We start from the raw sequence: 13,514 nt of genomic DNA, 5'->3' as shown, positions 1-13,514 counted from the left end.
TAAATGTGTTAGCAAATTTTGCATATTTGCATATTCTCACACGGACAATATCATTTAAAATACTCTTTTAGCCATTATAAAATTTCTGTTTAAACAAAATCCTTGTAAAAGGCTTCCAAATGAATTGCATCATTATTTTTTCCATATGAGCTGCTCATCAGCACAGTACCAGTAGATAACTACTGTAGTGCTGATTTTGTACAGTGACACTGACAAGAGAAAAAACCACCGTAAAAAGTTATCTAGAATTCTTTTGCCAGTCATCAACAGAAATCACAAACCTCTGAACCCAGAGCAATCAAATGTAGTATACACTCTGATAGCTATAAAACACTCTAACTCTGGGATCTATATCAGTATTTTTCCTGCTTTAATACATAAAATGACGAGAGCAGTAAAACTAAAACATAGAAAAAACAGAGCTGTGCAGACACTTCTTTCCCCTGTGCCTCCTGTGGATCCACTGAAGGAGTTGAGATCAGTTTGGTTTGGTTTGTATTTATCAGGAATTAATCAGAGCTATCAGGACATTTGTAAATGTTTTACTAACATTCAAGGACAACTAAATTTCTCCAATTATGTGCAACACCTGGTTAACAAATTGTGAAATACTCCTTTGCAGGGTGAAGATATCAGGGGAAGGATTTTGCTACATCTCTAGTGTGTGAACATTAGTCATTGTTATATTCTTTACATTCGTGACTGTGTTTACGAGCATGTGCATGAATATTGTGCTTAAGATCTTTATTTAATTGCTAATGTCTGCTTGTCTCAATTCATTATGTCTTAGATTTGAATTTTGATGCCCCCTAGTGATCTTTTCAATAAAGACACCAAACAGACAGCACTGCACACAGATATACAATATTGCAAGCATACATATTGCAATATAACATTACACTGATGTGAACTATGCGATGAAGAACAAAGAAAGAAGGTCAGTTTAGACTTTTATTTACTGTAAAGTGTTAAAAAAGGCAACCATGTAGGAAAAGCAAAAAGAAAGTGAAAAAGTTTGGACACCCAAGAGATAGTTTAAAATGAGAAGGAAATCTGAATCAGAATACTTTAATAATCACTAAGGAAATTATGTGGGTTGCAGTTGCTCCAAGACAGTAACAGTAACAGAATAAACTAATTAAATAATATGATATATTACAAAGTTTACACATGTAAGAAATAGGACTAATATATACAAATCACTCAATTATAAATGCCAAGAATATTACAAAGGTGTAATATATACGATTGACATTTAAATCTAACCTGTGAAACTTTGTCATTTGTTATTTTACTGTACAGCATGTGCATCGGGTGTAACTATTGCAATGTGTACAGTGTGCAGTGTATTAGATGGAGGAGTTGTACAGGGAGATGGCCACAGACAAGAATGATTTCCTGTGTTGTTCAGTGGTGCTTTTTGGTAATCTCAGTCTCTTACTGAACGTGCTCCTGTGACTAGCCAGCACATCATGGAGTGGGTAGGAGATATTATCCAGCATTGTCCTTATCTTGGGCAACATTCGCCTCTCAGACACCACCCTAAGGCAGTCCAGCTACCCCACAACATTACTGGCCTTGTGGATCAGTTTATTGAGTCTGTGGGTGTCTGCGACCCTCAACCTGCTGCCCCAGCATGCATCAGCATGGAGGATAGCACTGGCCATAACAGACTCGTAAAAAAATCCTGAACATTGTCCAACAGATGTTGAAAGACCTCGGCTGCCTCCGAAAATAGAGACCACTCTGGTACTTCCTGTATAGTGCAGCGGTGTTTATAACCCAGTCCAGTAGTGGTCTCCCTCTTAGGCAATCAACAATCCAGGACACAAGAGAGGCATCCACCTGCATCGCTGTCAGCTTATCACCCAGAAGGGTTGGCCTGATGCTATTGAATGCACTGGAAAAATAAAAAAACATAACCCTCATAGTGTTCGTTGGCTGGTCCAGATGGGCGTAGACACGACTGAGCCTGCCTGTGTTACACAACAAATTCACCTGTAGCTAAATTCTACATACGTCATTTTTAAACATGTTAAAATGAAAGAAGTGTTCATTTGGGGTAGGGCTGCATTGGTGGGACATGATGTTACTGCGGGTGTGGCCAGGATGACTACAGAACAATATAGAGTGAAACAAAGTTCAGTGAATAAATTTTTTGTATTTGTTGCATACTTGGACATAGGCAGCTTTAACTCACTGTCTGATGATAAGATTGACCACACTCAGACAGAATGGAGAAACTGTAACATGACCATAAACTTTATTCCCTTTTTGTGGGTAGTGATTAATACAAACTGTGAAGTCTGGGACATTATTTTTTCACAGCATCTGAAGCGGGGCATGAAAAAAGAAAGAAAAAAAAAAAGAAAAAATCTGTGCCTTTATTCCAATGCGTTCAATGGACACTGGCAGGTGGCAGGTTAGATATGCAGGTTGGTTGTTATAGACATAAAGACATTAAAGTACACTAACCCCACAGTTTTTTACCACTCAATCGAATTATATCACTAGTTTTTCTGAAGGTCCAAAAAGAACTCAAAATAACAAGGGTTATGTGAGTGTCCCATTCTTATGTTTAATCATTTAAAATGATTTTTCATAGCCAATGTCTGTTTTGAGAGTTAAAGTTGAGGTAAAACTAGATTTATTCTAGGATTGAGTTGTTTCAGTCCTGAGAATTTCTTTTCTTCTTTATGTTTTATGAAACTATTTGAATATAATTCTCCATATATTTTATATTTTTCCACATTTTTGTATTTGATACTTTTTTATATTATAAAAAAGACACAGGCATTAGAAAGAACTGCATAAAAAACAGTGTACAGGATTTATTTCTAAAAACGTAAACAACAACATTCGTTACTAAGATTATCTTCATAAATTTCAAAGCAGTGTTATAATAAAGCTTAATTTATGCTTCCACAATGAATCTACGCAGAGCCTATGACATAACCCTTGCAAGATGCCAGTGCCGTCACCAGAAATTATACTTGTGCAACATTTGTTGCAAGCTATGTCTGTGTAACGTATAGTTATATTTCGTATAGTATAGCAACGTATAATTAAATAGAAAGCGAATAGAAGACTGAAGTGATTTTTACACAGTTGTTTTCAGACTTATTGGCATAGAGATAAAAAAAAAAATAACAGCACCAGCGTGTGAATATTGTACATCATTTTGTTACTGGATTATTGATAAGGAGACAAAAAATTGCTATGATGATATGAAAACATCTTTTCAGTTTCTAAAGTAAATTTTGCTTTGACTTCTTTTGTTTTTTTTATATAGGAAATTATTTTATTATGCTCTGTGACTGCATCATCTGTCAGACATGTGTTTGTATACATGTACACACATATATGTCTGCTGGAAAGTCTTTGTTACTCATTGCCACTTACTTTACAGGAAGGATGTTCTTAGTGATAGAAGTCAGAGGTAGTTTTTAAGCCACAAAACCACAACTCTAAAACACAATGCCTCTCATGACTGAACTTTCTCATGAAAAAGATGTCATACATAGATTTCTCTATGCCTGCCAACTGTCGACCTGTCAGCTTTTGTCTCAGCGATTTGAGATAGAAACTAAATATATTAAAAATATAGCTGTGCTACTGAAAACTTCAGTATTTGGCTGTTTGTGAAAGCAGTGCAATTAAAGAAAAAAAAACCTGTTTTAATAAGGAAGAATGGTAGAAACACACAGACACCCTCTCCTGAGCCTGGCTCTGCTGGAGGTTTCTTCCTTTTCCTTCCCCCTATCGCCAAAGTACTTCCTGATAGGGGGTCATCTGATTGTTGGGGCTGTATTATTGTAGAGTCTTTGCCTTACAATATAAAGTGCCTTCATGTGACTGTTGTTGTGATTTGGTGCTTTGATATGCTAAAAGTCAGCTTCGTTCCTTTTTATGATTAGTAATTGATCAGCTTTTAAATCATATCGTATGTGTTTGTTTGTTTGTCCCTTGCCAACGTTTAGGTAGCACGTAGGTGGAGCTTCTGTGCTTTCTTTTACCGCAGACAACTTTAGAGCAATCTAAGGCCTAAACTTTTGGGTCATGAGAGTTACTTGCTCATAAGCTGATCTCATAATTTAACACTTTGGCCATATTTAACATGGAAAACCATGATTAACAGCAGTATATCAATTCAGTAACTATTGCTGACATTCTACATTTTACTGAAGATCACATGGTCAAGCCAGGAGATAATTGAAGAAATAGTTTATTGAGTTAGCTTTAAATGTTATGTCTGGAGAAAGGAGAACGCTGCAGTCCAGCATTTAAACCATGAGGTTTCAAAGCTTGCTCAGAAGCTAAACAAGTTATGATGGAGAAATTTTTAACTTCCAAAATATAAACAGATGTGACATAAAACAGCACTTATGTTGTGAGCCAGTGTTGATGACACAGTTAAAAGAGGCTGTCACAAAGGAGGCTGTGTAGGTGCTGTTTCCTCCTTTTCATGCCCACAAACCTTTGAAAGTTAGAATTGCGAGCAGACCTGATTTGACTGCGGAAGCAAGTCTGTCCTCCACCATTGACCAATCACATCTGTCTGCACTGGGGTTTCCCTGTTATGCAATTTTATAGTAAACTGTGAAAGTACCTGTCAACACGTTTACTTTTATCATCACTGTGGCAAATTCGGACAACAGTGGATCATGTAGATATATTTGACAAGAAGAAACCACTTAGAATAACAAAAAAAACCAACATAGATGTAACTTTTTCAGCCACAATGAAGATCAATTCATTGCTCTATTGCCTTTTATATGGTAAGTGACTTTACAATTTTACCAGTTTAAGCCATTTAAATGCTAATTTCAGTGCATTTAATTCTGCATTCAGTGCTTTCAATTTTAGCAGGTACGCTAACAGATGGAACCATAATCAACATAGAGGAATTCGAAGGGAGAAGTGTCTCCTTTCAGTGCTCACACACACTTGCATGGAGCAACAACAAGTATTTCTGCAAAGATCCATGTACAAGCACAGGAGACGTACTACTTACTGTAGAACCTGGCAGAAGAGCAGAGTCAGGGAGGATTGCTCTGGTGGACTCTGGGGATGGATCCTTCACTGTGACCTTCAGTCATCTTCAGCTTTCAGACTCACAGAAATACTGGTGTGGAGTGGGCAGGCCTGGTTTCGACACATATGTTGAGGTACACCTAACAGTAAAGAAAGGTATGTGTATTATCCTATCATTTTAAATAAAATGCATCAATACCATTAAGTTCTGTAAAGTTTACACATTCATATTTCACTAGAAGAGGAATAAAGTTAAATTTAAATTTACCCTACAAGTATCTTACCACTGCTGAAGTTATGTTACAGATAGGGGGTATAAAATAATATGCTAATAATAATTTTAAAATTTTCATAATCCTTTGGTTCACTTTTTTTGTCTTTTGGTTTGACTGGAGCTCACAAGACTTAAAACTTCTTTTAACTCTGAAAATTCTATTATTTTGTATTTTCCTCTTTATTCTATTATTCTCTCAAATATTTTTAGGTAAAACATATTAGAGTATTTTGAAAAATGCAGAAAAAATCCGAATGAGCTTTTCTAACTTATAGTGGATTTAAAATTATTTTTTAAATCCATAAATCACCTCTTGAAAAAGGCATTACACACTTTGGTGGGGTTCTGAACATTATTGGGGTTGTTATTGAATACAGTAATGTACTAATGCCATATGTTACTTAATTACTCCTTGAAGAAAGTAATTTGTCGCACTACTTATTACCTTACCTTGTCATACCATGTTACTCCTTAATGTGGCCCATAACACATTGTGACATAATTAACGTTGTTAACAATATAAATTTTAGCAGCATCAGGAGTATGTTATTTAAGATATTATTAGTAAAAGAAGCTTACTGAAGGCCTTTCCTAAAAAACAAAACAGAACGTTATCTGGATGGTTGCATTTGTTTCCCTAAAACCTGTACAGTATATGCATTTCAATGCTGATAGAGACTTTTCAGTTGTGCAAAGCTGCTAATTCCATAGACACTAATGACTTCTCATATCATCAGAGATACAAGCTTTCGAAATGTGCACAAGCCAGGAGAAAACCCAGGTTTTGAAAAATAACTTCAGTTTCAATTTGTCTTATCACATAATATTTTACTTCAGGCCATTTTAAATGAGGTTTGGCTCAGAGAGGACAATGTTTTTCTGGATTATCTTCATAAAGTATATGGCATCTTTCCATGATAGAGCTTTAACCTACATTTCTGGATGGTATAGTGAACTGTGTTCAGAGACAATTACATATAAAAGTGATCCTGAGCCTGTGTACTGATTTGCCTGACAGAATATTAGTTGCTTTTAATGCAGTGCCATTTGAGGACCCAGCCATCAGGGACGTCAGTCATTGATTTTCAGGCTCTCTTACCCACAGAGATTTTTTTAGATGCTTTATATCTCTTAATGATATTTAATATTGAGGAACTCTAGTTCGAAAGTGTTCCACAATTTGTGGGCACTATTTTTTTTAGATTGGCTAACCTCTGCTTCCATTACTTGGCCTCTCTAAAATACTTTTTATACACTGTCATGTTGCAGATGTCTTGCTAACTAACTTAATTATCTGCAAAGCATTCCTCCAGCTATTTTATTTGTATAACTACTTAGTTTTCCAGACTTCTGAGACATGCTCCATGTTCATTTTAACCATTTGATATTTTTTGTGTTCTATTATAAATAAAATGTGAGTTTGTAAGATTTGAAAATCATTGGATTCATTTTTTTTTTTTGCATTTTACAATTATTTACATTTACAATTATTACATTTATTTAAATTTTACATACCATATATTTCCAGAAGTGGGCCTGTATATGTTTTTACAAAAATAAAAGTACCAATAGTGTAAATACCTCTTACACCATTCCTTCTTACACAGCTGTTAAAATTGTGACAACAGTCGTACCTGATGTGTCTTCCACATGGACATATCGGAATACCAACACAACACATTTAACAACAGGAATAGACACCACAGAGCCTACTAAACTCTCAACAGGTATAAATATATTTATCAGCCCTTATTCATTATGAATAACAGATAACTTTATATGACAGAATATTCTATTCTGTCCTACAGCCTTAAACTTCACAGCGGAAGAAGGACCTAACATCAACACAGGTAAAGCTTAGTTTGATAATATCATTTAAAGTGTTTGCATGAACAAGACCTGAAATGTTCTTGTTTTCATCAGGCACCATCGTGTATGCTACTGTTGGTGGTGTTGGTCTGATCGCTATCGTGCTTCTGGCAGTATGCTGCAGGAAGTCCAGAAAAACCTCAAAAATTAAACAACACGTGTACTGCAACAGTGCAGACTTCACCAATGCAAACGAAAGAAAGGTATGAACTCAAAAAATGTAGGTCAATCTGAAAGCTGTGCTTGTAGTCCAGAAATAAAAAGCTGAATTTACAGGAATGTAGTGAGTGTGTATCAACAGACATTACACTGTTTGGATTCAGCGTGACTAATATACCATTAGATAAAAAGTTACCACTACCACTCTCATGGCATTCAACTGAGAATTTTAAATACACTGAAAACTGGAAGAAGTGTAGCTCTACCTGCAGCAAAACCAAGTATGTCTAACAGCATCATTGATAGGCACTGTTTAACAATTTTACATCTCAGTTTTATTTGTAGTAGAGTCTTGTTAACTCCTCAAGTATTCAAAGAAATCCTCTGCCTGAAAACCCTCGTCAAACTACACGTCTTTTGGATGGATCAAATTCAGAGCTTGTTTGATTGCCTATCGAGGCGCAACTGAGTTAAGCTGAGCTAAGCTAACTCAAGGTCATGATCCAGTGGGTTTATTGTCAATCAATACCAGACTGCATAAAGCGCAATGTGCAAAATTGCAATAAAACAAAACAAAAACAGTGCAACACCAGAAAAAAACAGAACGATACCGACACAAGACAGTGCAGACCCAACAGTGCAATAGAATGTGCAAAAGACTGAGCGATGTGCAAAAAGTAACTGATGTGTGAAGGTGTTAGTGTATGTGTGTATGAGATCGTGCAGATAAGTGGTTGGTAGTGACGTGTATGAAGGCATGCGTGTGTGTGTGTATCAGCCCAGTCACTGAGTGTTCAGGAGTTTGTTGGCTTGGGGGAAGAAACTGTTTCGCAGTCTGGCAGTGAGGGCCCGAATGCTCCCGTACCTCTTCCCAGAGGGCAGTACAAACACGTCATTCTGAGCATCAAACTGTGCATAGAAGTAGTTCAGTGCATCTGGTAAGGAGGCGTCACCATCGCAGGCAGGTGTTGTCTTCTTGTAGTTGATGGCCTGGATGCCCTGGTATATGCACTCATACATGGCAACCCTCCCGATTTTTCCTGGAGAATCCCGAATTTCAGTGCCCCTCCCGAAAATCTCCCAGAGCCACCATTCTCCCGAATTTATTCCGATTTTTCAATAAATGCAGTACAAACACCCAATAAATGCAAGTCCCATACGAAAGTGCTGATTTGTTGTTTCTTTTTCACTTACCAACAGGTCAGCTGTGGTTATGATGACACTGAGAAGAGGACAAAGTGTAGGAAAAAGTCACCTAAGAGTTCTTATGTACCTACTCACCAACAAAGACAGGATCTACCAACATCTGATCCCCCAGCAAGTGTACACCTTCATATCTATGAAAACATCTCTTCCCCCAAACTTCCTGAATGTTCAGGATATTCACCCACAGGGGAACAAAATGACTATGATAATAACTCTGGAATCTACATTAATACTTTGCCAAACTTAATGCATGAAAGAACAGATCATGGTACTTGTAGAAAACACAAAGGTAAACATAAGACATGCAAAAATACAGAGAGTTGCACAAACAGTGTCTCCAGAGCCCCTTGTGGATCCACTGAAGAGAAGCCCAGATCACTTTGGTTTGGTTTAGATTTATCAGAAATAAAGGAGAGTTAACCTTAAAGATATGATTTTTTAATGGACATTCATGGACAAGTCCATAAATAATATATGAGCAACGCTCATTGTCATCATTATTTAACTTGTACACTAAGTTGTACTGTTAATATTTCCATTTCATGTCTCTGGCTTCATGTGTTTGTGTAAATTCAACTTCTGTTGCATTTAAGGACACGTTTAAAAGCTTCTCTGCTCAGAGTTAAAAGCGTAAAATGTTACTTCATGAGGTTAATACTTCTGGTTAAGTTCAGGGGAAGCATTAGTAAAGCATTGTGTCACTTTGTGCCTATGTTCATGAGCATGTGCTGTTGTGGTTAATGTCAGCATGTAAATACCGAACAGTCTGTGTCTTCACAGTTAATGAAAACTTGTGAAAATGAGAGTGAATTATGTCTTTACGATAAACTGTGTATACAATTCATTATGCTAAAGACTTGGTTTTTGCTTCCTCCTAGTAGTTATTTTAATAGAGACGCCATAGCTGACACCACTGCACACTGATATGAGTAACCCAAATTATACTTATTACTATCAACTTGTGAAACAATATAACATCACAGTGATGTGTAGTTCACAATGAAGATCTATTCTATTCTATTCAAGTGTTCATGTAATAAATGAATGATATGTAGCTTACATACATATCATATATGTATGTAAGCTACATGTACTGGTTTGTTCTGTTTTTTGTTTTTTTTTAATTCATCCTAATGATAGAATCCTTTGACTGAAATTAAGTGTGTATACACACTGAAGTCAATGTCCTCTCACTTTTCCTGAGTTGATATCTGATGCCCACAGCATCTGCTGGATCTTGGAGCAGTCCCCCAGTTCATCTGAAACATCACTTCTCTCTTTAAGACCACCCTGTAAGCTAGTGGTTCTCAAACTGTGGGGCAGGACTCCATTAGTGAGACATGGTGCTACTGCAGGTGGGGCCCAAAAAATGGAGTGAAACAAAATCCAGTAAATACGATGTTTGTTTGCAGAATAAACAAAAGTTTACTGATGCACTTAAGCGTGGATTACACTCTGTTGTGTACGAGGACACAGGCAGCTGCAGACATGACAAATGAGGTTTCACTCCTGTTATAGTGCTTTGAAGTCGCAAAGTAACCATGTCTAGTTGTCATATTGTAGTATTGTCTTCACTGATGACCACACGTGGTCACAAAACAATGACAGGTACACAGATGTTTGTGCAGAGCCTTAGCTCACTGTCTGGTGATGAAATTCACATTACTCTGACACAAGTGGGCCTAGGCAGATGCAGAAACTGTATCATGCCCAAAAAATTCAATGTTGTGCAGGCAAACATTAAAGCCACCTTTGTATTACTGGTCTTAAGCTGAAGTCTGATGCTTAGAGCGTCTCCTTGTCAAAACCAAAATAGCATGGGTGATGGAAGGGGTGGAGGATAATGATTTGGGCTTGTTTCGCAAGGACTTGAGCACCTTACAGTCAGAAAATCACCATGATCTCTGTATAACAAAATATTCCATAGCCAAATGTAAGGCTGTCTGTCTGACAGCAGAACAATGATCCCAAACACAGCAGCAAATCTGTAACAGAATGACCAAAAGAGAAAAGAATCAGGTGTTTTACCGGCCCAGTCATAGTCATAGTCCATACCTGAATCCAATTGGTATGGGCTTCTCTGCTTAGGCTGCTGCCCCTGTGACCCAGCCCCAGCAAAGTGGATGAATGATTTATTTATTCTGGGACTGCATTTCCCTATTTTCACACACACACACACACACACACACACACACACACACACACACACACACACACACACACACACACACACACACACACACACACACACAAAGTATTAATTCTAAACCTGCAAAGGAGAACATTTGCCACAACTTTGCCATTACAAAGTTCAAAGTGGTGTTATAGTAAGCACTGCACACATGTACTATGGTTCCACCTTTGCACTCTTTCTTCTTATGCCTTTTAAAAAAAATATGGCTTTAGGTCACATTTGAACCATTTTGAAGACTTCTCACCCATTTAATTCACACTTGTATGTTGCTTGTTGTTATACATACTGCAGGCGTGTATAAAAGTCAAAGATTGAATGTAACAGCCTGCTCTGTGGAAGAAACTGGGCATCACCTTTGTCTCTGGGTATTATACAGGAATCAAATAGAAGAGTGGAATTACCTTTATAGAGTTGCAATAACTGCATATAACTCCTATAGCTATGATATTAGGTCAGTTTTGTTGCATTATTCCTAAGCAGATAATAAGCAAGTATGAGTATGTAAAAATACTTGAAATGGTGACAATAAAACATTTTCAGTTTTTGAAGTGGCTTTGCTTTGAGATTTTAACAAAAATATTTTAGTACAGTATGCTCTTTGACTACATCTATAGTATTTGTATACTGCACACATGATGTGTTGAGGACAGTGATAAAGTCAGAGAAAAGCAGTATAAATACATTTGCGACATAACATCTCTGGTCACGTGAAGTCAACCAGAAATATTTCTTGAATACAAATTCTCTGCACTCAAATGGTCACTACAGTCACCAGATATCAGTTCAGCAGAGTACATTTGGGATGTGGAGGTACAGCTATAATTCTTCTATATAATGACAAATGATGACAAAATTTATGCTGTATGAAATCAGGTGTTTTCCAATTTGTGAGAAAGATATGACTAATATGTTTTTATAAATTAGAGATCTATAGAATCAAAGTTTGACATAGAGTAAAATTAACTTTGATAGTTATTTTGGCAAACCTTATTTTTTCTAATGTATAAACAAATGTGAAGGAAAATGGCATTCATACTACTCCCACAAAGAAACTGTGTAACAGTTAAAGGAGGCGGAGGGTCATGAAGGACGTTGTGTACATGTCAGATTGACAGAGACTATAGGACCTGCTCCTCCCTTGATGTCTGCCTCCAAACCTTCAAGAGTGAGATCAGTTTGCGTAAACAGAATGCAGCTGATATTTTAGCCTGCAGGATTGGGTCTGTTCTCCATTTGTGGTACAAATGTTTAACTTTTAGGCTGTAAATGCAGAGCCCTTGAGAACCACTTAGAATGAGAAGGATCTACAGAGCTGATACTTTGTCAGGCATAATGAAGAGCATTTTTTTCTTCTCCTGTTTTTTATATGGTAAGTGACTACCTAAAATGTATACATTAATTCTTTTAAATGTTCAGTTTGATGCCTTATTTCCTGTAATGTCATTTGTTTTAGCAGCTGAACTAACAGAAGGAGTCATAATCAAAGTAGACGGATTCGAGGGGAGAAATGTCTCCTTCCAATGCTCGCACACACTTGCATGGAAAAACCACAAGTATTTTTGCAAAGATCCTTGCACAAGAGTGGAAGACAAACTGGTTACTGTAGAATCTGGCAGAAGAGCAGAATCAGGGAGGATAACTCTGGTGGACTCTGCGAATGGATCTTTCTCTGTGACCTTCAGTCATCTCCAGCTGTCAGACTCACAGAAATACCGGTGTGGAGTGGACAGGCCTGGTTTGGACACATACATTGATGTACAGCTCACAGTAATGAAATGTACGTGTATAATCCTATTTCTTTTAGCTTGATTTAAAATTAATCACTACAGTGAATTCTATAGCTGTATCTCAAGGTCGGTAAAGTTTGACGTACTCATTTCTTACTAGCAAAAATATATTACAAACACCATTGTTACAAACTCTGAACATAAATGCTGTGATTTTTTTTCATATATTAAATACTTTTCAAGTATTTAATATATGAAAGGATAATTAAGATATTAAAAAAACTCAACCTGTCCTGTAAAGTCTAATATTGAACGCACACTTGTCAAAGGGATGTAGAGGGAGCGGTGGTACCTAAAACATAAACCTTAATACAAAGGAACACCAAAACACAGCAACTCAAAAACACTGGTTCAAAATGACCAAGTACCATGACAACACTAAGAAAAACATTATATTGCAAAAAAGAACTACTGACGTGAAAATGTAAAGTATTTTTTAAATGAAATTTAGTGAAAAAAGAAGAGAATGCTACTTTATTTTTGAATTTCATGTTGAAGTGAGCAGCTGGGATAGGCTCCAGCGCCCCCCGCGACCCTGAAAAGGATAAGCGGAAGCGAATGGATGGATGGATGGATGGAAGTGAGCAAATATCACAAGTTGTACCAGAAAAAAAAACCCAAACAAAAGTGTCCACAGATACTCTAATAGAAAAAAAAATAACTGAGAAAACATTTTTTGTGCACATTTTTTTCCTTGCCTACTTCGATGTCAAAGTATACTAAGCAGATAACACTTTTGACAAACTTCTGTATTTAAGACCAAAGACAATTTAGCATTTTAATGGTTTCATTTGTATTATTTTTACAGAAGTTATCATTACTCTAAATAACTCTTCTACCTCTCCTTCTTACACAGCTGTTGAAAATGAGACTGATATTTCTTCTACATTGCCATATCCAAATCCCACCTTGGAAAAGTCAACAACAGGTATAAGTTCTGTCTGATATTTTGCATTATAAGAAGAAAAAGTTGTATAAAGGCTACATGATT

General features: G+C 36.7%; 1 protein-coding gene across 3 annotated transcripts; it reads left to right on the top strand.

Annotated features, from left to right (window-relative positions):
• Positions 1–4,625: 4,625 nt before the first annotated feature.
• LOC116310584 (CMRF35-like molecule 3) lies at positions 4,626–10,034 on the top strand. 3 transcript variants are annotated; one of them, XM_039613855.1, is made up of 6 exons: positions 4,626–4,778; positions 4,867–5,190; positions 6,916–7,035; positions 7,117–7,158; positions 7,232–7,380; positions 8,537–10,034. In XM_039613855.1, exons 1-6 carry the CDS (start codon positions 4,742–4,744, stop codon positions 8,960–8,962), a joined length of 1,098 nt encoding a protein of 365 aa, XP_039469789.1. In that variant the 5' UTR covers positions 4,626–4,741; the 3' UTR covers positions 8,963–10,034. The 3 variants fall into 3 exon arrangements, with proteins under 3 accessions (XP_039469789.1, XP_039469790.1, XP_039469788.1); XM_039613856.1 differs by having other exon boundaries at positions 4,626–5,190; positions 6,937–7,035; XM_039613854.1 differs by having other exon boundaries at positions 4,626–5,190.
• The last annotated feature ends 3,480 nt before the right edge of the window (positions 10,035–13,514 follow it).

This window comes from Oreochromis aureus, linkage group 6 (genome assembly GCF_013358895.1).
Source record: "Oreochromis aureus strain Israel breed Guangdong linkage group 6, ZZ_aureus, whole genome shotgun sequence".
NCBI classification, from domain to species: Eukaryota; Metazoa; Chordata; class Actinopteri; order Cichliformes; family Cichlidae; genus Oreochromis; species Oreochromis aureus.
Note: the sequence above shows the minus strand (reverse complement) of the source record. Positions and strands in the feature narration are given on the sequence as shown.

Bases quoted from the DNA above. Each gene is read 5' to 3' on its own strand.
- LOC116310584 (XM_039613854.1), top strand. From the start codon at position 4,818: ATGCTAATTTCAGTGCATTTAATTCTGCATTCAGTGCTTTCAATTTTA. The intron at 5,191-6,915 runs GTATGTGTATTA...CTTCTTACACAG, and splicing joins ACACCTAACAGTAAAGAAAG to CTGTTAAAATTGTGACAACA. The intron at 7,036-7,116 runs GTATAAATATAT...TCTGTCCTACAG, and splicing joins GCCTACTAAACTCTCAACAG to CCTTAAACTTCACAGCGGAA.